This window comes from Tamandua tetradactyla, chromosome 5, assembly GCF_023851605.1.
Source record: "Tamandua tetradactyla isolate mTamTet1 chromosome 5, mTamTet1.pri, whole genome shotgun sequence".
In the NCBI taxonomy this organism is placed as follows: domain Eukaryota; kingdom Metazoa; phylum Chordata; class Mammalia; order Pilosa; family Myrmecophagidae; genus Tamandua; species Tamandua tetradactyla.
Window position 1 is genome coordinate 99321244 of NC_135331.1, and position 22698 is coordinate 99343941.

At 52.1% G+C, this 22698-nt stretch overlaps 3 protein-coding genes across 3 annotated transcripts; 2 read left to right on the forward strand and 1 right to left on the reverse strand.

Moving 5' to 3' along the window:
* Positions 1 to 4466: 4466 nt before the first annotated feature.
* On the reverse strand, positions 4467 to 13880 carry FRS3 (fibroblast growth factor receptor substrate 3). The gene is made up of 7 exons (XM_077161775.1): positions 13802 to 13880; positions 11518 to 11650; positions 10435 to 10523; positions 9318 to 9504; positions 7103 to 7264; positions 6088 to 6245; positions 4467 to 5824 (listed from the first exon to the last, which is right to left on the reverse strand). The coding sequence occupies exons 3-7, from the start codon at positions 10498 to 10500 to the stop codon at positions 4910 to 4912; spliced, it is 1488 nt and encodes a 495-aa protein (XP_077017890.1). The 5' UTR covers positions 10501 to 10523; positions 11518 to 11650; positions 13802 to 13880; the 3' UTR covers positions 4467 to 4909.
* Positions 13881 to 14716: 836 nt separating this feature from the next.
* On the forward strand, positions 14717 to 20678 carry PRICKLE4 (prickle planar cell polarity protein 4). The gene is given in 9 exon segments (XM_077161797.1): positions 14717 to 14905; positions 15403 to 15439; positions 16694 to 16837; positions 17342 to 17392; positions 17394 to 17438; positions 18168 to 18290; positions 18593 to 18796; positions 19397 to 19601; positions 20075 to 20678. Coding segments are annotated over 7 exon segments (1134 nt in total). The 5' UTR covers positions 14717 to 14905; positions 15403 to 15439; positions 16694 to 16705; the 3' UTR covers positions 20449 to 20678.
* Positions 20679 to 20871: 193 nt separating this feature from the next.
* TOMM6 (translocase of outer mitochondrial membrane 6) lies at positions 20872 to 22031 on the forward strand. Its single transcript, XM_077161796.1, has 3 exons — positions 20872 to 21111; positions 21476 to 21576; positions 21720 to 22031. The coding sequence occupies exons 1-2, from the start codon at positions 20984 to 20986 to the stop codon at positions 21570 to 21572; spliced, it is 225 nt and encodes a 74-aa protein (XP_077017911.1). The 5' UTR covers positions 20872 to 20983; the 3' UTR covers positions 21573 to 21576; positions 21720 to 22031.
* The last annotated feature ends 667 nt before the right edge of the window (positions 22032 to 22698 follow it).

Here is a 22698-nt window from a genome sequence, read left to right on the forward strand (position 1 = left end):
GGCTAAGATGCCCCCCCCCCCGCACTACTCATTAACTCAATCATTAGATTAATAATCCTGTAAGTATGAGCATAATGACTGCTAACATCTGGGGTGGGAGCGACGCCCGCACACGCCTGCCCTCCCCAGCCGCTCTCTCCAGGTGGGGGTTGCAAGACAAAAATGTCCATCCCCAGAGAAACCTGGGCCCAGAAGGAGAGAGACCAGGAGAAGGACCCACCAGGCGAGCAAGAGAAGACACTGCAGACATCAGGAGGCTTCTTCTCAACCACCTGGGGTTCAGATCAAAGCCTCCAGAAGAGCTAGGCTGAGGGCACCAATTCTGTACCCTGAATCCTCATGATCCCCACCCTCGCCCCCCAATCTCCTGCCTTTAGTCTCCCTCCCCCTGAGTGTTCACAGTGAGAGCTGGAATCTCCGAATTCCAGGGACAGACCCAGATCAACAGGATGAAACTCAACTGAACGGATGGACAATTTGGACCTTGGTGTATAATCCAAGGGCTCCGGTATGAAATGAGGTGTGGGCTGAGGAGTGCCGTGGGCATGTCCGCGGGCATCGTTGTTTTAGGTCTGCTTTCAGGTTCCAGGAGCCAGCGGATCAGTGAAATGGACGCTATGTGGGGCTGCATTCGTAGTAGAATAACACCCAGAACAAGGAAGGTGTTGTTGGGCTGAAGTGGCCACTCACACTTGGACGTGGCACTCGGTCCTGGGTCAAACTAGAGCGCAGAGGGGCGGATGCCTTGTTACGCCAGAGAAAAACTGTCTTCAAGTGACATCAATACTAGCTGTTTATTAAGCACTATAAAAGGGGTCAGTTGCTGTGGTATGTGCTGGGAAGGCATTCTCTTACTTAATCCTCGCAATTCCATGTGGGAGGGAATGCTACCACCCCTATGTGGCATAGGGATTTGGGGCATAAAAACGCCCCGTTGTCACAGGTCATGATGCCAAATTTCAAAAGTGCACTGGCAGACAAGACTTAGCTGTGTGTGGCTCCGACGGCAGGATTAGAAGCCAACGGGAGCACGTGCTTGTGAGGTGGCAAGCTCCCTATCCCTGGATGTGTTTGAGCAAAGACTGGATACCCATCTCCAGGAGTCCTGTGGAAGGGATCCCCAACGAGTCCGAGCCCAGGTGACTGGCTGGCTCTGAGATCCAACCCCAGACTCTGAGCTGCTGTGAAGACAGAGCCGTCAGGGGCCCGCGCAGACTCCCCCTCACCCTGCCTCAGCACTGGCCACCTCAGGCCTCCCGCCGCTTTTCTGGGGGACCAGGAACCCCTTATAACCCCCCTCCACCTTTGAGTTTGACTCCCCTTTGGGACATTGGTCAGAGAGCACCTCAGTGCTGACCCCGAGAGAGCTTCCTTTGAGGCCAAGATGCCCCTCAGGACGGGGAGACGGGGTCAGGCCAGGCGAGGCCTCTTCCTGCGCTCCCGCCCCGGCCCCTCCCTTCACAGAATGGAAGCCACTCCTGGAGAACGGGAGGACAGCAGGCTGGGTTGGGGCTGGGTTGGTGCCATGGGCATCGGGCAGGCCTGAGGTGGGGGGGTGCGCTCACCTAGGAGTTACCTTCTGCCCCCAGCCCCCATGGAGGGCCCTGGCTTGGAATTCAAAGGGATTCCTGAGTGGGAATGCTGGAACGTGGCTCCTTGCTGTGACCTTGGCCTACTACTGCAGTGGTAGGGGCTCCCGACGCACTGTCTCCGCAGCCCACCTAGGGCAGCCAGGCCCCTTCAGGCCAGCCTGGGAAAGACACAGCACTGGTATTCCAACCCTGTCACAAGCACTAATTAACTTCACCGCCTGGGGCAAGTCGCTTCACCTCTTGGCCTGTTTCCTCCCCTGCACAGCGGTGATAACAATCCCGCCAGTGTGGTCTGGATGAGATAACTAGTTTCTAAGGCCCTATGGAAAGCTCCGACTGCCCCTCCGTGTTTATACCATTGTGCAGCGCTATCATTACCAAGGGGTCGGCTTGGGGAGGGCCCCTCCTTGTCTGACCTGAAATGTCACTCCAGAACAGGATGCTGGGTCCTGTCCTTTCCTGAGGGCAGCCCAGGGGCTGGGTAGGGCCTGTTACTAAAGGAGAGAACTAAGCACTCAGCAGAAATTCCCTGATGTTGGTGATAATCTGTGGATGAGGATGGTGATGGAAACTGATTCCATCTGCATGGCACTCCCTGATGTTGGCAGCAAAAGCTCCAACACAGGAGCAGGAGTTGCCCTCCTGGGCATGGCTCCCACCCACCCCTTCCCACCAGGAAAGCCATCTGCTCATACCCTCCCCTCCCCACCAGAGGAAAATTCCTGCTACAGGCCTGGTGGGTCAGAGACAGTGACCTGGGAAGGGACAGGGGAAGGTTGGGACCTGCCCTGGGCTGGGCTCCAATTCCTGGGATGTGTCCCTTAGACTCCCCCACCTCCCAGAAATATGCACATGGAGGCAATTATGACCTGCCCTATGGGGGAATTCAGGGGAAACAGGTCCAGATCTGGTGACTCCAGAGAATGAAGGTAACTGCTCCTTCTTGCGTTGTTCAGCAAAGGAGCAGCAGTAAGCCTGAGGTCTCGGGACTGGAGTTGCAACTTCTCTTTGATTTTTAGCTCAGGCACAGCTGGGTTATTAATACAGCCTGCCCAGATCTACTTTCCAAAGTGGTGTCACTTTCATTGGCTACTTCTCACAACTACCTCCGTGTTTTTCAAGTGCAAAAACGGAGGTCCATTTTTAGTGACCAAATGCTCAAGATAATGGAAATGGTGGCTGAATCAGGGCCAGAACGTGGGTCTCTCGACTCAAGCCCATGGCTACCCTGTACCAGTGCCTGTCCGTTAGTAAGGAGGAGCCTGAGCTGGCCGGCAAATCGCAGGCATGGCCAGGTCCCCTGGGTCCCCCATCATGACTGTCTTGTTTGGACACACCATCCCTCCAGCCTGCAGAAGCCAAAAGGAGGAGCAGAGATCGGTGCAAGGAGGGCATCCAAAGGGCAGAATGGAACATTCTGGTTAAGTAGCAGAGACAGTGCAATGTCTTCCTACCGTGGTGTGGAAAAGCAAATGCAATGAATCCAGCTGGTAACAAATGATGTCACTGGCCCAGAGATCAAAAAGGAAGCAAAAGGGAGAAAGTTTGGATGCAAGCTTTGGGGTTTCTAGCACCCGTACCCTAGGATTTTGTTGGGTCCTAAATGAGGGGCCTTTCTCATTTGTGGCCTCTCCTGGCTAACCATTTTGTTAATAGTTAACACCCAAGGTCAGGGGGTCCTGGAAGCTGGTCAGTCCAAGCCCACTCAGGGGAGGGGGGCTCTAGGAACTGAGGCTCTGGGCAGTGGTGTTCTGGACAGCAGGATTGGGGGAGGATTGGGTGGGGTAAGTCCCACCCCGGCCTGCTTACTTGGTGGGGAGGATAGTTTGTGCTTGTTCCACAGGGTAAGGGACCATGGCCCAAACAGTGACTAGAGGTAAGAAGGCTTGTCCCTAAATCTTGGATAAAACCCCCTCCCACTCCTCACCCAGACTCTGAGTGACCTATCACAGAAACGGGATTTTCTATGATTAGTTGTAAGGGGGTTGTGATAGAATTGAAGGAAGGGAAGCTGGGAAAGGTCAGAGGATAGGCGGCCTCAGGACCAGGAAGAGGGGTCCCACAACAAGACAGCACTGGGGCAGGTGACTGTGCCCTGCCCCAGGTATGCTCTGGGTTTCCAGGAGTGTTCTGGGGGTGGTGGCTCTGTTAGGGCCCTACCATTAGGGTAAGGTAGGAGGCACCCCAAAGAGTCCCTTCCTGGGGGACAATTCTCTGGGAAAGTCACATTGTACAAGACAGATTATATAGCTATACATCACACTGTTTTTTTTTTCCTATTGCTGTATCTGGGCTTTTGCTAAAACCCTGTTTAAAGGTTCTAGCCCTGACCCAGCCATGCTGGGGAGCTGGAAAAGGATTCAGTGTTCACCTTTGGGCCAAGTGTGAAAGAAATGCAGCAACCCCTGGGACCAGCGGGTGGCAGAAGGGAGAACCAGGGGGGTTCCAGAGAAGATGACTCTTGCCTAGCCACTTCCTCCTACCCAGTGCCAAACTCAGAGGACCAGGACTTTTCTCATTAAACATTGTCCCAGCTGTCCTCTTTGCCAGCTTACTTAGACAGAACATCCATCCCTGGCAACTTTAAGGTCTGGGCTTGGGCCTCACAGAGGAGAGAAAGACACCATCACAGAATTACCACAGAAAACAAACCTGCCCCAAATTTCCCAGAATAACTCCCCCAATTCTTTTTTTTCTAACATGGGCAGGTACCGGGAAACGAACCCAGGTCTCCTGCATGGCAGGTGAGAACTCTGCTTGCTGAGCTGCTGTCGCACTACCCCACCTCCCTAATTCTTATAAGCCTCCTCTACTCTCACCCTGGAACCATGCCAGAAAAGATTTTATATAAGAAGGAGACATCATCCACCAAGCCAGAATTTAAAAATAATTATAATATTAATAATAAATATGTTAAATTACATTTAAAACAATAAATAGAAAAATAAACTGATAAATAAAATCAACAGGTACAAAATGTTTCAAAATTTCAACCAAAAACACACACACAGGTAGACAACAGACAAGACGATGGACATCACGGGAGGCTGCTAAATGCAATCATGGGAACCTTTCGTGCTTTACATCTTGGCTCCCTCCTTGCCTGGTCACCCTCTTCTATACCCAACTTGGAGACCAGGATGCTCGGTGGCTGACATCTTTGGGGATTCCAACTAGCTCCGGGAAGCATTTGGTCCCACCCCAGAGCCCTTCTGCCAAGCGACCCTGAGCCCTGGGGTGGCTGGGTTCAGAGGGCAGGAGTGTGGGGTGGCGACTGGGCTGCAGTGGGGTGATGGGGGGCGAGGACCAGGATGTCCCTACAGAGGCAGGTCGGTACTGTTGTGCCGTGTTTTCCTGGCAGTGCCATCATCTCGGGGTAGAGCCCTCTGCAGGTTGGACATGGCCACGGTCTTTTTGAGGTCGATCACGGCATAGGAGTCTGAGCTGCGGGCAGGGTGGGTAGTGGGCACAGGGGTGCGGGGGACTGAAGGGTTCTGGGGCCCCTTGGGGCAGTCTCCACCCCAGCCCTTCAGCTCCACCTGGATGTAGTTGAGCTGCCTTGGGGGCTCAGGGCCCGGCCGGCGGAAATCGAAGTTGAAGACCCGTGGGGACCCGCGGCGGCGGGTCAGTGGCACAGGGAAGCTACCATGGCTGCGAATGGTGGCCCGGGTGCTGGTGGGCTTCTGCAGGGGGGTTTCATCCTCCTCACCATCAGGGAAGCCATTGGAGGAGGGTGTGAGCCCGTCCCTTGAGTCCCCATCATCGCCGACCTCCTCCCCCAGTTGCTGGGCTTGGCTCTCCCACAAAGGGGGCAGGGAGGGCAGGTTCTCATAGTGCAGCAGGGCAGCCCGGCGGTGGGTAAGGCCATTCCAGCCCGGCTCCTCTGGGCTCAGTCTCCAGCCGGCCCCTCGCCGCAGCCCCCCACCGATGTTCTCATAGGCGCATTTGGGCTGGGCAGGGCACTCGGAGGGGCCCTCGTTGTTGTTGTGGTGGTGGGCAGGGTCATGCAGGCTGGGACAGAGGCCCTGGCACTTCATCATGTGCTGCCGAGCAGGGGTAGGGCCTAACACGAACTTCACCTGGCCCGGCTGCAAGAAAACTTGTGGGTCCCGCTGGTCCAGGGCCCTGGCCTCTGGGAGGAAGGGTGCCTGACCCTCAGGTAGGGTCTGCAGGCAGTGCCGGCTCCTACGGTGGTCATCCTCACTGGCTGGCGTGTTGACATAGGTGTGGGACTGGGGCCGAGGGGGTAGAGAGGGAAGAGTCCAAGTAAAGCAAGGAGGGTCCAGGGGCAGGGAGTGGGGAGAGAACAGAAGGGTCAGGATGAGAGAAGAGAAGCACAGGGAGGAGAAACTCCTCCAAACCTTCCAAGGAAGCTGCCTCCCTTTGTGGGGAAAGGGACCCTTCTAAACTTTTGTCCCCTCCCCCATGATCTCTATTGGGATCCTGTTCCCTCATCCCCAACCACAAGTCAGGGGTAGGGCAGCTGCTTGCTCACCTGTTCATCGGGGGCAATGAGGGCATGGGTGGACTCTTCTCCAAGTGAAGGGTGTTGCAGACTGCTTGCTGAGGGACGCTGGGGAGCTGAGAACCTCAGGCCCTCACCTGGGCAGCCGGGGAAGCCGTTGGAGAAGCTAGAGACAGTGTAGCCTAGAGCTGAGCACAGAGGACACAAGTCCACGTGAGAGGCACTTAAACTGTCTGACAACCACTTGTAACTGTGTGTGTGTACCCTGGGACTCTTCCAGTTGGGGGGAGACACTCCAAGGCCCTCCAAGAGGGTGCTGAAGGTTAGCCTCAACTGAACTTGACGCTCCCATTATCCTTCACCTCCTCTCTTCCTTCAAATCCTGCCCTTTCCTTCAAAGGTTGGCCTTAAACCTCACCACCTCCATAACATTCTTACCTAAAACATCTAGGACTCACCTATTTATTCACAAGACTGTTCCTTTGCCTTATTCTGCCTCTGCCAGTGAATTCCAGAGGAGGTTGTCAAAAGCAAGGGCAGTGTTTTCTATTTCTTCTGACCCCCACAGTTAATGGAGTACAGAACCCAGAGTAGGTTCTCAGTAAGGACTCAGTGAATGAACAAACAGAAAATGTGAAAATGTCTTCAGAAACCAGTCATAGCCAGAGATGCCTGGATCAGCAGCCAGGAAGTGTATATGGGTATGACCCAGTAGACAGCAGGAAGCAAAGAAGCCCCAGACTGCTGTTTCCATGGAAACCCAGCGTCATCTTATTTGCTCCCCAACCATCAGTCAATACAAGGCCCAGGACTCCACAGCCTCAGCTTGAGTGACTGGATTGGCCCAGACCAGGACTTTTCCAATCCCAAGAGTGGTTCTGATGATGGATGACTGCCCTAGAAGAAGGCTCAGACTGCACACCCTCACGTGCCTGCTTGACTCTCGTACCCCTAAGACCTCTGCTTCCTAAGTCTATGCATATATGTGTATGTGTGTGTGTGTGCCTGTGTGTCCTGGGGAAACCAGGATGGGAGTCTAATTCACCATTGGGAGGCTGGGGGGCCCGAGGGAGGTCGAGCTCAGCAGGGTGGCTGTTGCGGGTAATGATGACGGGCTCCTCCATCACACTGATGCTGTTGCACTGCATCAGGTCCTGAAGGAGGTTGAAGATTTCCTCAGCCCGGGAGCACTTGAATGCAAATATCCCTGAAAGAGAAGAGGAGGAAACGATGCCCCTTTGATCCTGTGCCCAGTAAGCAAGGATGCAGAGCTCAACAGACACACCAAGCTCAGGAGATTCCATGAACTGTGCTTCCCTAGCTCCAGGCAGAGTTCTCCTCATCCTAAGCCCTCTTCCCAGTAGCACCTCAGAATCTCTTACCATCATCTTAAATTCTAATGCTGAAGCTTCTTAACCTTCTGAGGCTAAATCATTTTAATAAGAGTGTGCGTGTACAGGGAGGAGGGAAAGAGAAGTAAGCAGCAAAGAAGAAAAGGCTAATACTAGATGAGTGACTATTATAGCTTCACATGCCGCCCCATCTTCCTCTGCTCACCACTCACTGGTCCCTGGAAAAGTGAGACACACCTAGGGTACCAGCCCTCAGCTCCATGGCCACCAGACTCTAAGCTCTTTGAGGCCAGGAAAGTCTGACCTATTCATGGTCTGTTCAGTGTCTGACCACAGAGTAAATGCCTAGTATGGGGGTCCCTGGACACTAGTGCAAAAAAGAAGAAAGTTTGGACAGACAATCCCAAGGACAAATATGATGAGGCAATTGTATGGCTCCTCAGTGCAGCCGACCTTAGAATCCTTCAAATTCTGATGCTGCTTCTTCAAGTCCCTGGGGATGGCACGACTGGGCTGAAGACCTGTGACACAGGGGCTCCAAAGATGCCCTTGGAGTGTTGGGCCAGCCTGGGATTCCATACTCTTCTCTGCAAAAGTGGGAGCTGGGCCTCGGGGAAGGCTACTTGGGGCGTACATATGCACAGATCCATAACAAAGATAAATCATCTAGGCCGAGGTATGGGATTACTGTGGTGTGCAGGCATGGGAAAAAAAGGATACAGATTAAGAGAAAGGACTATTCTGTCAAGGCTAGGAAAGGCTGGGAAAGCCTGGAGTTTAAGAACTCTTGTGGGGTTCTAGGGCAGCCCCTCTGTGAGCCCATGTGTACATCAACCACCACCAGAAGCAGGGACACCTTCCTCCCCTCACCCAGCACTAACTCCCTCTGCCTTATGAGTTCCAAGGGTAGGATTCATGGAGGGGGTGGCTCCTCTAGCAGACACAATTTCAGAGACTCTATGTTTTTATTGGTAGCCTCATCAGAAAAGCCATTTATTCCATCTCTACACAAGCATAACCTCAAACTGCTTTTGAGCCAGGCAGAATCCCTTTTACAGAACTATGTTTAGATTCCCAGAGATAAGCCCAGACCATGCCACCCTTTCCAAGAGCCAAGACTTGACCTCATAGAACACTCCCACAAGTCAGTCCCTGACCTCTGGATGAGGGGAATGAGGGAGGAAAAGAGAACACATCATACCCCGGTGCCCACAGGGGACAAAGATTCACCCCCTGAGGGTTATTCTGCACATTAGGGACCTGAGAGCTCCTCCCCAGATCTACTGTTCTCTAGTCGCCCAGCACCACAGCAGCCAGAACCTTCCACCAGACCTTCTGGTATTCCTGAGGCCCAAGGAGTCTGGCCTGGGATCTCAGAAGAAAGCCTGCTCCTACTCAGGGGGCAACAGGGATGCTTGAAACTGGAGCAGCAGAGGCAGGGAAGAGTAGCCTGCTTTTTTTTTGCATGGGCAGGCAAAAAAGAGAATCGGGAATAGAAGCAGGTCTCCAGCACAGCGAGTGAGAACTCTACCTGCTGAGCCACTGTGGCCCGCCCAACTTGCTTGCTTTTGCCAGGCAGCTCCAGCCTGGGAACACTGGCTCTTTCCTATGGGCTGTAGAGTAAATACAGTCAGATGGAAAGGGACCTAGGCCAGGGCTGTAATGACTGAAAAGAAAGAGCATCAGCCTAGGAATCCATTTAATTCTGCAATTGACAGGCAGTGTGTCCTTAGTCAGAACACTTACCCCATCTGGGCAACACTTGCCAAGTCTGTTGGCGGGTTAAGGCACATTCTCAAATTCTGTAACAGACGTCACCACAGTTTCTTGAGCTATGTCTTGCAGACCCTGTGCCTGTCCAAGGTGCAAAGGAACCTATTCCAGGGTGCGGTAGATGCTGGTACTCACCCTGGCCTGTCTGACATCGACGGCCACTCTCGAAGGAGAAGAGGTTGGAGTCGTAGCCATAGCGCCGCAGGCAGAGGTAGGGCCAACGCACAGCCTCCCGCCGATGCAGGTGAAGCACCAGCTCGCTCTGTGTGAGTTCCATCACCCCAGAGCCCAGCTCCACCCCCTCGTCATCTACATTTGTCACCTTGGGGGAAGACATAGGACAGAAGGATTCATGAGTGAGCCCAACGAGAGAGCGCGACTGGGTTCCTGAAATATAAGAAATAGGATGATGCAGGGCTAGAGCTGGGGGATGAGGGGCTCAAATGACTGCTCTGATGAAGGCCACACGATTAGTAGGGGCATGCAAAGCACTGTCACTGACCCACTGCAGTTCTCTGGGCAAATCACTGTTCTCATTTAGACAGTGGGGGCAGGGGTGGTTAGAGGACCTCTGAGGTCAGATGGTTACATAACCAAGGCTATATGACCTTGGGCCCTCCATGGCTTAGTGTCCGAGGACCAGATGTCAACCAGGTTCAGTTCTAAGTTAAAAATCTTAAGACCCATGGGGCTGTCAAGCCCAAGGCTGAACAGATACCTATCACCATCCGCACTTTTCCCAACTATATGACCTTGCTGAGGGCTCCCTCTTCTGGTGGGCAGGAAAAAACCCTCTGCCTCAACATGCCCTAGGGTGGGGGTGGGGCTCCCCCACAGGTAGGTAAGAGCGGTATACAGGTCCAATGGGTCTGGTCTTAGCTTCCCAAAGCAAACAGCACTGTGCTAAGCCTTGCTTTAAATACTCAATACATATCAACTCACAAATAGACATTTGTCCTTTAGTCCAAAAATGTTATATGTGAAGTTACAAAGACACACTGATAGGAATGAATGTTGTAAAAGCACAATTTTGCTACTATGTTATGACATTTCGCCCTCCTTGGTGACACCAACAGCCTAAAATCAGCAGTGGCCTGGGCCATCTAAGAGGCTGTGAGTGTGAGAAGGATTAACAAGTCCACAACCTTAGTCTGCCTTTTACCTTCTCCAAGGAGGCTGAAGCAGCTCGACTGCATGGGGCCTGAGCCCAGAGGCCATGTAGGGAAGACGGAGAGGAAGGGGCTGGAAGTACCTTGAACTTGGTGGGGTGGTTGTCTGGGACGCTGTCTCTGGTCAGGCAACTGCAGCAGCTCCCCATGGTGTCAGAGCAGCCAGCCTGCCCTAAGGAAAAGTACAAGGTACAGGAAGATCATCAAGGTCAGCTCCAAAAGCCTTGCCCCAGGGAACTCTGGCAGAGCCAGCTCATTGTGATCACCTGTTTTCTCCAAGGGGCTGTAGGACATAGTCCCCCCTCCCCTCAGGGAATTTACACTTTCAATCCAGGGCCAGACACACACTGGATAAACATTCATTCAAGTTAGAACGTGTTAAGGATTAATGCTGATAAGGGGATGGAGAGAGCTTGATCTGGCCCAGAGGTATACAGGATTCTGACCTGTGTAATATTAGGGAATGGAAACCTAGGCAGCAAAGATAAAAGCAGTGATCCAGAAGAAATTATTTGCATCAGAAAAAGATGGTAGCAGCCCAGGCCCTCATCCAGGTTCAGCAAAGACATTGTAATTTCGGAATGCCAAACACTCTGGCCTGTACTTTTTCCCTTTTTTCCCCTCATCTTTATCCATTCCACATCATTCGTGTTCACTCTTTTCCTCCTCCACCACCATCCCAATATCCATCTCAAATTTACGTTTTGGGGTTCTCTTCAAATGAGGTATTATATTATGGACACAAAGATACATGCAGAGGATTAAACATTCAAAACCGAGCACGATTTTATAACCTTGATTTAGCATTTATTCATTAAAAATATATATTGCATGTGTCCACCTTCGTCCAAAGCAGAAACCAGGAGCTTTACTGTTGGATTTTTCCCTCCAGGATTATTGTACTCAGATTATATATTACAGGCCTGTGCCAAGGATGGAGAGGAACCACTCAGGCTTGAGTGACTTAAGGGAGCAAGCAAATGCAGGAACTGATCTCAACCAGAAGTTAAAGTGTTGCAACTTGATGCAACACATGAGTCTGTAAGGTCAGAGTCTTTCTAGAACTCTTGCTGAATATGCAAAGCCTTGAACAAGACGTGGTCTGTAACTTACAGTCCTCCTAACTGGTGAAACTCCAGAAAACTGGCTCCTATAGCAGCTCTTACCTCACCCAGGCCATTGGGAAGCTGACCATGGGGAAGGATCCCCAATTTACTCCCTCTGTCCTTGGTATGGCATCATGGCAAGTAGTCTGCAGAGAAGTTACCAGGATCCCTCTGGGACATGCCTGGGGCTCACCTAGCACAGGAGACAGAGAACAGAGGTTGGTGGAAACCTTCCATTCTCACTCCTAATTGTAAATGATATTGGTCTCCTGTCAGTCTTACTTGGGTATCTGTTCCAGGTCCTAATTGGACAGAAACAAGGAAGAAAGATCAAGAGCAGTAGGACTACAAATTCCAAACACAGTCCATGAGAAGTGTCAGTGAATTTGAGGTCTAAGGCAGCCCAAGACTTTTTTTGGGGGGTGGGGTGGGGAGGGTGCAGTACATGGTCCGGGCATCGAACCCAGGTCTACCACATGAAACCAAGACTTTTAAAAAATCACTTCTAGACCCCCTCTGAATCCTGTTAAAACCAACACCAAAAACACCACTTTACCTTTGCAGAGAACTTGAACTCTACAGAGCTTTATCAAAAGGACACTAAAATATGTTGGAAAGAAGACTGGTATAAGACTCAGGAAACCAATATTCTACTCTATTTTGTTTTACAAAGTATCTGGGAGATTGTCAAATCAATCCCCTGCCCCCACCCTCCCACCCATGGCCTTAGGTTTTACAAATGAAACATCTGTAAACCATTGGAGCTTCCAGCTTAAATGACTTTCCTTTTTTAGAACATGCTCCAACTAGCTCACATTTGGGAGATTGATAGACTTTCTGTTCCCCAAGCACTGACAGCACTAAAATTTTAACATAATGCTAATAATAAACAAACAATTTCAGGGCAATCTTATCCCCAAGCAGACACATCAACAAGCCAGGATCCTGGAGATCTTTTTTTTTTTTTTTCCAAGTTCAACAAATTTAATATTTATACAGAATGTTCTGGGTTTTTGTTTTTGTTTTGTTTTTTCACTTTAGAAATTTTTAATTTTTTTTTTAATTGTGGTAAAATATATATAATAAAATCATTTTAACCAATTTAAGTGAACCATTCTTTGACTCTTGACTCTTGAAATTTCCATCACTACCTATTTCCAGACTATTTTCATCATCCTAAACCAAAACATATTCATTTAGCAATAACTCCCCTACCCACTACTAACACCCTTGTTAAGCATTACTCAGCTTTTTGTCTCTGTGAATTTTGCTTATTCTAAGTATTTCATGGAAAATTATTTCTCTGCTTCATCTTTCTGTGTCTACCCCAACTCAATTTTTTGTTTCTCCCTAATCTACTGCTCTTTTATGCATGCTTACACCCAAAATTGGGGGTTTATAGAAAGAAACAGACATGCTTATCTCTACTTTTTCTCAAGCTCTCCCCTCAGTCTGAAAACCTCTTCCCCCACCCTGCCTGCATCTGGTCTACTGAGATCCCTGAAATCCCATTCTCCTGCCCTGGCCTAAGAACATCAGTTCCCAGGGCCTCTTCTGCCCTGAATCCTTGAACAACTTCCCAGAAAAAAGGGTCCCCACTTTCTTGGTCCGGTTTATTCTCTGGAAAGAGGAAGCTGGCCCAGGAAAGTATGCATACTCTAGAGGTAGGTGACTGAAAAAATATTGGGGATGAAGCCATCAAAAGGAAATTCGGGGGTGAAACCAAGAACCGTATGTGTACCCTTTCCTTCTTCCTATCTCTTCTTCATAAGACATCAGGACATATCCTCAGATAGCTCAATGAGGGGGATTACATTGGACATTACTGGGATAGGGGGCTCTGGTCCGGGATATGTGTAATGGGGGGGGTGGCAGTTAAAAGGGTTTAGGGGGACTCAAGATGTATGAAAGGGCTTCGGAGAATGTGGGCAAGAGTTTTGGATTTGGGTTTAATGCAAGAAGAATGTGAGTCGGGGGTGTGTGAGTACGAAGGATCAGAGAAATTTCAGGACGGTGGGAGGACCTGGCATCGAGGTGAGAGTGGTGGACTTGTGGCCTTATCCGGGGAATTTCAGAATGAGTGAGGGGTTACGTGGGACTTCAGGAGATGTGAAAGCGTGCCGGGGGGCCGCGATTTTCTGGGGGAGTGGGCGGCAGATTTAGGTTGTTGGGTTGTCAGGAGAATTTGTGGACACAGGGAAGGAATGGGAGAAGTCAGGGCCGCGCGTCGTCCCTGGATCCGCCGCCCGCCCGCCCGGGGCTTCCTAGGAAGGGAGCGGAGATTGCGACGCGGCACGGCCTCAGTAGAGTCGCCTCGTCCCCGCCCCGCTGCACCCCGACTCACATCGCCCCTCGGCCCGGGCGGCGCCGGGCCCCGCTCCCGGGTCCCGCTGCAGCAGCCGCCGCCCGCCCGGAGCATAGGCCTCCCTGCCCCGCCCCGCGCCCGCGGGGTCGGAGGTCACCCGGCAGCACCAACGAGATGCCGCGGACCCCTGACAGGAGTTGCGGCGACGCAGCCTAGAAGGTCCCTTTGGAGGACTTTGAAGTCGGGAGCAGGGAGGATGCGCCGACGCCAGAGGGCGCTCGGGGCCAGCGGCTAAGCAAGCCTTGACGGAACGGGGCGGAGCCTGGGAGGGGCGGAGTCCGGAGGCGGCGCTTAGGAAACCAGAGGGTGGGGGTACTCTGCGGTACAGGAAGGCGCTGGGGATGTGGGGGGTTACAAAAACACAAAAAAAGAGGGGAGGATACAGTAGGGACAGAGGAGTGGAGCGCTGGGATAGAGACCTAGGAAAGGGGCTGAGAGGAGAATGGGCAGAGGGACGGATAGAAAACAAGCGGGAAGACACTGAGAAAAGGAACTGAGGGCTTAGAGAGAGGGAAGGGGCTAGGAGGTCAGAGGGAGGGTCTCCGGGGACCCAGGCACACCCGAGGGCAGGGGCCGCAGGAGTGGGAGGGCGTTCCAGCGAGCGGCTGAGAATCCCGCATCACCGCGGCTCGCGGGTGTCTGCTTGGCGCCCACGGGGGCGCGCGGTCCCCGCCCTAAACCCGTGGCAGGGGGCGGTGGAGTCTCTTTTTGCCACCCGAGACCCACGAATACTTTCCCTTCAGTTTACAGCTCCACACCCCTCCCTGAGCATTCCCTCTCTTCCAGCCTGGGAGGGGCGGGCGCGTCGGGGCCACAGGGGGCGTGGAAGAGGAAGGGCCGCGCTACCCCGGCGGGCAGAGGCGGGCGCTGAGGCCCGGGGGCGGGGACGGGGTGAGGGTCCAGACCGCAGGATCTGTCAGAGTTGCCTGGACACCGGTGGGCCGCGCGGATGAGACCCCCGGCGGAGTGTCTATTCCCTCCCCCAAACTCTCAGCAGCCAGACTGGGAACCCCAGCCATCGTGGGAGCCACACCGCGTTCTCGCCCGGGAAAAGCTGGGGATCTGTCTAGAGGGCAGAGGAAGGTACTCGTTGAGACTCGGCTGTTCCCCCGCCTGTTCCCACGCTCCCGGGAAATTCTAGTGTCGTCTCCTCCCCAGTCCCCAGGACCTCTAAGGCTCCGCCCTCTAAGGCAGGTGTGGGTTGGGCAAGTGGAGCTCCTGAGCTATTTGCACGTGCGCAGGGCGGTGGGAGGAGGAGGTGAATTCTGAAGGGTTCTGACCAGTTAGTAAGATGGGCTCAAGTGCTAAGTGGAGGTGGCTTTAGGTGGATCTGGGGGGATGGAAGGATAGTGGGTAAGGGGCTGTTTTCTGAGCGATGTTTCTGGGTGGAAAGTTCCATGTAAACTAGAGCTAACTTGGAAGAGAGGGTACAAGTCCCCTTTGGAACCACAGATCTCACCCAGCCCCTCCTCTGTCCTTCTAAGCATGCCTCCGCTGCCTTGGGCAGTGGTGGTGCTGCTTAGGGCAGTGGCTACTTCTGGCTCTGCATGTGAACAGTCCATCCCGGCCTCTTTCCACAGGAAACCAGACCAGTGAGACAGAACAGGAAGGAAGCAGGTGAGTGTGGAGCCAGGAAGGAGGGTTGGGTGGCACACAACATCCCATCCCCTGTGGGGGACTGAAGGGAGGCTTAGGGCTTGGAAACAATATCACTGACATGCCCAGACACTGGTCCCAACCCCAAAGCTGGGTCTTATGGAGGTGAAGAATTTGGTGGTGACCTTCCTTGTGCCCAGCTCTCAGAGGCAGCCTCCTCCTACAGCCTTCTAATGTGACCTTGAGCAAATTAATTAACCTCCAATTTTTTATAACTGTAAAATGGGATAGTAGAAACTACCTCATAGGCCTATTAGGAGGATGGATTGTATTATATAAAGTGCTAGAATAGTCCTTGAAACAGATTAAATGTTATAGAAAAGTTTTTTCTGTTTTTCTCCCCCCCCACCCCCGGACAGCTGGGTATATTTTCCAGAGCTCTGGCCCCATTCTGCCTGGTCTCATTTCTGTCTTCCCCACTAGACTGGGAACTCCTTGTAGGCAGGTCCATGTCTTCTCTACCTCAGTAGTCAACGCCTCCTTACAGGTACTGTGGCATATCAGGGCTTGCCAGTGGAGGACTAAAGAAATGAGTTTAGAGTTATTGCTATAATGGCAAATAGAAGCACAAGATTCTCCTCTGTCCTCAAGGACCTTATAGACTACACCAGGTGCTGAGAGAGGCAAAGAGAGAAATATTACTTGCTAAATCTTGGGGAACTGGCTGTTCTTGCTTCTGGAACATTAGGGAAAGGAGAGCTGGTATGAGCAGAGATGTTGAGGAGGGCTTCCTGTGAGGTAGTCCTTTAACCAAGTCCAAACCTATAGATGTAAAACTGGTTCCTGTGTAGGAAACACTGAAGAAGCAAGCTTCTGCGGTGGTGAGTGCATGATGAGGAGTGGTGGGAGATAAGGCTGAGGAGGTGGGAAGGAAGGGCCAGCCAGGCTGCAAGCTCACCAGAAAGGCAAAATACCTTCTCTTTTCACTGTGGGCCTCTTTTTTCTTCATTTTAATCTTGGAAACTCTGGAGTAGAAAGGCCTGGCTTCAAGACCTGGCTCTGCCACTTATTAGCTACATGACCCTGAGCATACCAATTATGCTCACTGAGCCTCAAGTTTGGTCATCTGTAAAACTGCTGATAACAAACAATACTAACTCACTCATCTGGTTGTTGGAAAGATTGAATGAGGTAATACATGTAGAGCGTTTAGCATTGCTTAGCATATTATAAGGGCCCAATAAATGGGAGGTGTTCATTATTGTCTTTGGGCAGACCTCGCCACCAATGTCACAACTGAACTCAGGCTGGCCCCATCAAGGGGAGAGACTCATTCCCAGGGAGCTGGGCCGACAAGCCAACTCAGTCAGTGACTCAGGCCACCAGCCAGAGGAGGACCCAGAGGACACCTCTGCTCAAGTAGTAAGAGCCATGCCCTTCCCTCTGGACCAACATGCCGTTTTTCCTTTGGACCTCCTTCCCTACCCACCAACTGGGAGGGAGTTTGCCTTTGTGCCCAATCTCTTCTGGCCCTTTTCTCTTTTCAAGAATCCCTGTCCCTGCAGTCCCCTCAAGGCATGGGAGTTTGATTTTAAACTCTCTTACAAGAATGCACATTACCTCCTAAGTGGTCTTGATCTGTAAAAGCAGACCTGGAGGGATAGAAGACTTTGGCTGCAAGGAGTGAAGGGGATAGTTTCAGGCCTAAGAAAGGAAGATGTTTTGGGGTGTGGGGACTTCCCAACCTCCCTCAAGTCAGACAGGAGTGGGTCCTATCTTACCCTCTGTGAGGATCTTAAAGGAGGACCCTCTAAATGGCATGGGAGAGGACTTAGATGTTTTAGATGGGAGAAAAGGTGTCTATTAGGAGGGAAGGATGCAAAAACCTCACTCCACCTCTGCCCTTCTGCCTTGTCTCCTCAGGATCCTGCAGTGTTGGGCTGAGGGCCCCTTCATGGAGACACCAAATGGCCTTGGGCTTCGGGCCCTCCTGCAGCAGCTTCCTCCCCAGGACAATGATGTGGGTCTCTCTTTCCCCAACTTCTCTCTCTCTTCCCACTCTTCCTCTTTCTTGCTCACTCTCAACTTACTGTGAAAAGAACCTTGGTTCAGAATTCAGGGGACATGGGTTTAAGGCCGAGCTATGCCACAAATTGGAGAGTCACCCCTGTCCCAGCCTGACTTTCCACATCTACATAATGGGTACAATATTACCTGTTCTGCCCACCATCATGCTTGAGGATCAGATGAGAAAATGGATATGAATGAGTTTTGAAACTGACAATGGAATGTACAAATGTAGAGAGTATGGTTGTTGTTAAGTATTTATTGAGTCCCCATGTGTGTCCAATGTAAGGGCTTACAATTCAGTTGGGGAGGCAAGACAGGAGTATATGAAATAATTAGAGAAAACACAAGAACAGAAAGTGATAATGAGCTATAGCTCATTGGGAGCAAAAACTTAAATACATGGTAGCAGGGCTAAGTGCTGTGGGGCTGTCAGAACCAGAATAATGACTTCCTGGGAGAAGTGAGGCTGAAGTTCAGGAAGTGAGACTGAGGTAGGTTTACTGGAGCTTCTTTTCCCTCTTTTCCTCTCCTCCACAATGCCTTTCTATGCTGTTATCTCCGGCACCTCCCTGAGGTTTTACAACCTTCCTCTGACCCAGCAGTAAGTGTCCTTGTCCAGTGAAACTTTAGTTCTGCCTGCTGGGACTCTCCCAGTTACCCTAGAGACTTGTTTCTGCAGGAGCGCTATTGCCTGGCCCTTGGGGAGGAGGAGCTGGCAGGGCTGCGGCGGAGGCGAGAGGCTCTGGGACAGGGGGTGGCATGCCTGGTGCCTCCGAAGCTCAAAGGATACACCTGTGAAAAGGTATGGAGTCCTCCACACACACTTTCTCTTTCCTCCATTCTTTGATCTTTCACATCTGCAGAAGGGGTTATCTCCTGGGACTCGCATGGAGAAAGGGGATATAGGGATTGGCTGTTTGGCTTAACTTTAGGAGAAAGTGAAACCAAGATTGGGGTTTCTTGGTGGAACCTGCAGTGGGTATGGGCTTGCTGGGGTATCTGGAGAAGAATTAGGTTTTAGTTGAGTTGGAGGTTTGGATATGCCAAGCAGAAAGCCGGAGGGGTGGTGTCAACTTTAACCCGCCCTGCACCTGGGTCCAACAGTGCAAGGAACGGCTGAGGTCCGGCGAGTACGCAGTGTTCGCAGCCCTGGCTGGGGAGCGGCGCGGTTGGCACCAGCCTTGCTTTGCCTGTCAGGCCTGTGGCCAGGCCCTGATAAACTTCATCTACTTCTACCACGATGGGCGTCTCTACTGCGGCCGTCATCACGCCAAGCTGCTGCGACCACGTTGCCCGGCTTGCAACCAGGTACAGCCCTGAGGAGGGGGACTTGGGGAGCTCTGCCCAGGTCCAACCTGGTAAGATGTAAGGAAACACCTTCCTGGGCCGCAACCTCTCCCAAGTACTGAGGAGTGGGGTAAGAAAAACTGCAACCCACTTGGAAGCTTTGTTCCCTGTGCTGTAACTTGAACTCTAGGGATATGAGAACAGCTGCCTTTATTTGAACCTTCCCCCATCTCAAGCAGAGTCCCCCAGATTTTCTTGGACTCCGAATTTCTCCGGAGCAGGGACTCCGTCCAGCTTTTCTTGGCAAGTCAGGTGCCCAGCGCTGTGCCTAATCATGTTAGGGGTTCCTTAATATCAGCCTAAGAAGCAGCGAGAGCCCTGGGAGGGAGTTCAGGTGGCCAGGGTCGGGAGTTCAGGTGGCCAGGGTCGCATTTTGGGCTGTGCCACCAGCTAACTGGACTATTCTAGATTAGCGAAGCGGTCCTCCCTGAGTGGTTGGAGAGATCAAATGGGAATGTCTGTAGACGTGCTTAAGCGTTAACTGAGTATAAGGCGTAGTTATTGGATGAATGAATGCGTGAATGAATGAACGAATGAACCGTTCCCCTCTCCCTCTCCCAGCTGATCTTCTCCCAGCGCTGCATCGAGGCGGAGGGGCGGCGCTGGCATGTGAACCACTTCTGCTGCCAGGATTGCGACGGGCCCTTGGGTGGGGGACGTTATGCCCTGCCCGGGGGCGGCCCCTGTTGCCCCTGCTGCTTCAACTGCCGCTACTCGGATGAGGGCTTCAGCCCGGGCCCGACCCTGGAAGGAAGGGCGCCCCTAGGTAAGGAAGGAGAAGGTGTAGATCAAACGGGTAGAGGGCGGCGCTTGGGCTGGGCTGAAGAGTGGGTTTTCCAGGCTGGGACCCGCGCCCCTGTCCACGCCGACCCGTTTCTCCAGCAGCACTCACGTCCCCACCGCACCCCCCAGACCCGAGCCTCGGGGCCCGCAGCTCTCACCGCGCATCCCTGGCCGGAGAGCTCCAAGGGCCTCCCGAACCTGCTCGGCGCCTGTCCCGGGTGCGGCGCCGGATTTGGTCCCGGGCGGGGTATGCTGCCGCCCTCTGCTGGGCTGAGGCGGGGAGGAAAAGGGAAGCCCAAGGGGCGACTTGCCGCGGTGGCGGCGCGCTTGGCCAAGGGGCGGGGCGGGAGGCTGGGCTCCGACCGCGTCTGGCTGCAGTGGGATGCCCCACCCCCAGCTCTGGGAGAGGGAGACTCCGGGTTCTGAGATGGGCGCTTCTGACTCCGCCCGGAACAGGGGAGGCGGGGCTCGACCGGGTTGAAGGAAGGGACCGCGTCTCGTTGAATGCTGTGACCGTCTTCCGAGCAGCTCTTCTTCCCGCTGTTGCTGTCTCCAGCCTGAAGACCCAGGGACGGCGGTCTGGATCCAGCCCCAAGCAGGAGTGGCGAGCTGGGGATGTGATGGAGGAACCCGAAGAGTGGGCGCAGAGTCTATTAGAGATGCCCTCTGATCCCAAGGAGGACGCCCTCTGCCCCACCAGTTCCTCCTCCTCTAACTCGGTACCAGAGGGCTTTTTCTTAGGACAGCGCCTTCCTTGGCCTGGGGAGACCACCGTCAGCTGCCAAGCTGGGGACCGCGACACCTCCGGGAAGTCATGCATCATTTGCTAGTGGCGCAGCCCGGGGGTGGGAGAACTATAAGGCGGGAAAACGAAGTTCTCTTTCTCCTATAAAAATCTGAGACTGAACGCACTCAAGCATACGTCTGGAGGTGATAAGTTTGGGATGCTCTCCTTCAGCCCAACTCAAACTATGACTTTTGCTGGAGACTTTGTCGGGGAACTCCATTCTCAATGCTTCGCGTCCCCAGCTGAGCCATCACCCACCCCCACAGGCTAGGACAGCCCTATTCTCCCGCCCTTCCTCCTGAGCCAATGAAGAGACTAAATAAGAATGACGAACGGCTGGAGGGCCGGAGGGGGCGGGACGTGGAGCCCATAGCAGAGCAAGGTGGAGAGGGACTGTGCCTCTCCCCTTGTAGAACCAAAGCTTCCGCGTCTCGGTTTTTCTGGGGCAACCGCCCAAACTCGGTAACAGCGCCCCCTGCTTGGAAGTCGCTCGCGGAAGTACCAGGCCGGAAGTTGCGTATTGGTTGCGCCAATACGGTGCGACGTGCTTGGCCTATGTGGAGCGCAAAGGTGCTACTATGGCTTCCAGCGGCGTCGGCGTGGGTATTGCGGGCTCGGCAAATGAAACTCCTGAAATCCCGGACAATGTAGGAGATTGGCTTCGGGGCGTCTACCGCTTTGCCACTGATAGGAATGATTTCCGGAGGTAACCGAGACCGGGGTGCTTGGTCCTTCTGTGCTCGTATGCACTTCCTCTGTAGTCCTTCTTCCCCGAAGCTGTCCCCAATTTTCTTTATTCCCAGCCTTGCTAACATCGTGACCGCTAAGTGGTTCTGATTGTAATTTGCTGAGATCCTTGATTGGGAGTTCCCGTAGACAAAATCGATCTTTTCTATCTCGAGACTTGAGAGAATTTCACTCCGACCAGGGGGCGGGGGAGGGGAGGTGCCAACACATAAGCTTTTCAGCCTTGGACGACTGTCTAGGTGGGTTTTTTTTTTTTTTTTTCCCCTTAACTAAGGACAAGCGACTCAGTGACCATAGATTAATGGAATACGTTCCTTTTCCAGGAACTTGATTCTCAATTTGGGACTTTTTGCTGCGGGAGTTTGGCTGGCCAGGAACTTAAGTGACATTGATCTAATGGCACCCCAGGCGGGGGTCTAGCAAAGTAAGTAAGCAATTAACCACGCTGTCCTGCGTGTCTTCAGCCGCAACTAAATGTTTCTAGATTGCAAGGGACTCGGTACCTCATTAATTTCCCTTCAATGTTTTTACAGTTCTAATTCCTCCCTTTCTCATCTCTGGTTGCAGACACATGGAACCCCTATGCTGTACTCCAGGAGCCTTCCAAAAACAGCTTCCAATTCTGTGATCAGCTTCTGTGGAAACTTAAGTTTGCCTTAGATGGGCACCTTTCCTTCCTTGTCTGGTTTTCTTTTTCTTGAGTCCACTCAGAATGTCATTCCCTGGTCAGCAGTTAGGCTTCAGCTAAAGTATTAACCTCTGTTCTGTAAAGTTCTGTATATAGTTCCTAAGTTTCTACAAGGGGTGCTCTTTCCTCTTGTTCTGAAGAATAACCTAATCGTATTTTACAAATATTTGAATAAAGTCTGCACACAAAGACAGCCATTTTATTTTTTTAATATGAAACTTTAGCTTACAAAAACAAGGTGTAAAAAGTCAAGATTTACAAAAATCATAAAAACATAATTTGTACCTCACACTCAAAAAACAAAGGAGCAAGCCTTAAACATGAATTTCAATGGAGGTGGCTTGCTTCATTTTAAGAGGGTGGGAAAAAAAGGAAACTAACCACCATATATTGATGTTAACATAAGATGTGGCTTTTTCTTAAGGAATTTCCATTTTGAGCAGTACTGGGGGAAGAAGCCATTTTAGGTGTTGCATAGCATTTTAGTGTATCAGGTGGGTTTTCCAGGCACCAAAGAAGCATTGTTGCTATAATAGAGCGGGATTTGATGGCACAAAAGTATAGTTATTTGCAGATGGGGGCAAGGTGTAAGTATACCTGGGCAGTGGGCACTAATGTGACACTGCTTGACAAAGCTGTTTTCACAAGGAAATAGATGTTTTCTGATCCCCAGATTGATGGTAGTGCCACTGTCCAGGAGCTTTGGGTTCTTTGGAAATGGAATAAGGAAGTAGCACAGACGGATTCATGTAGTCTTAGAAATGGAGATAAGAGTAGATCTGTTTGATTCAAAGTGTCTGCTTCTCTGCCCTCTTCATAGATGGGTGTAAATTTGATGATATCCTTTGTCCCCAAATG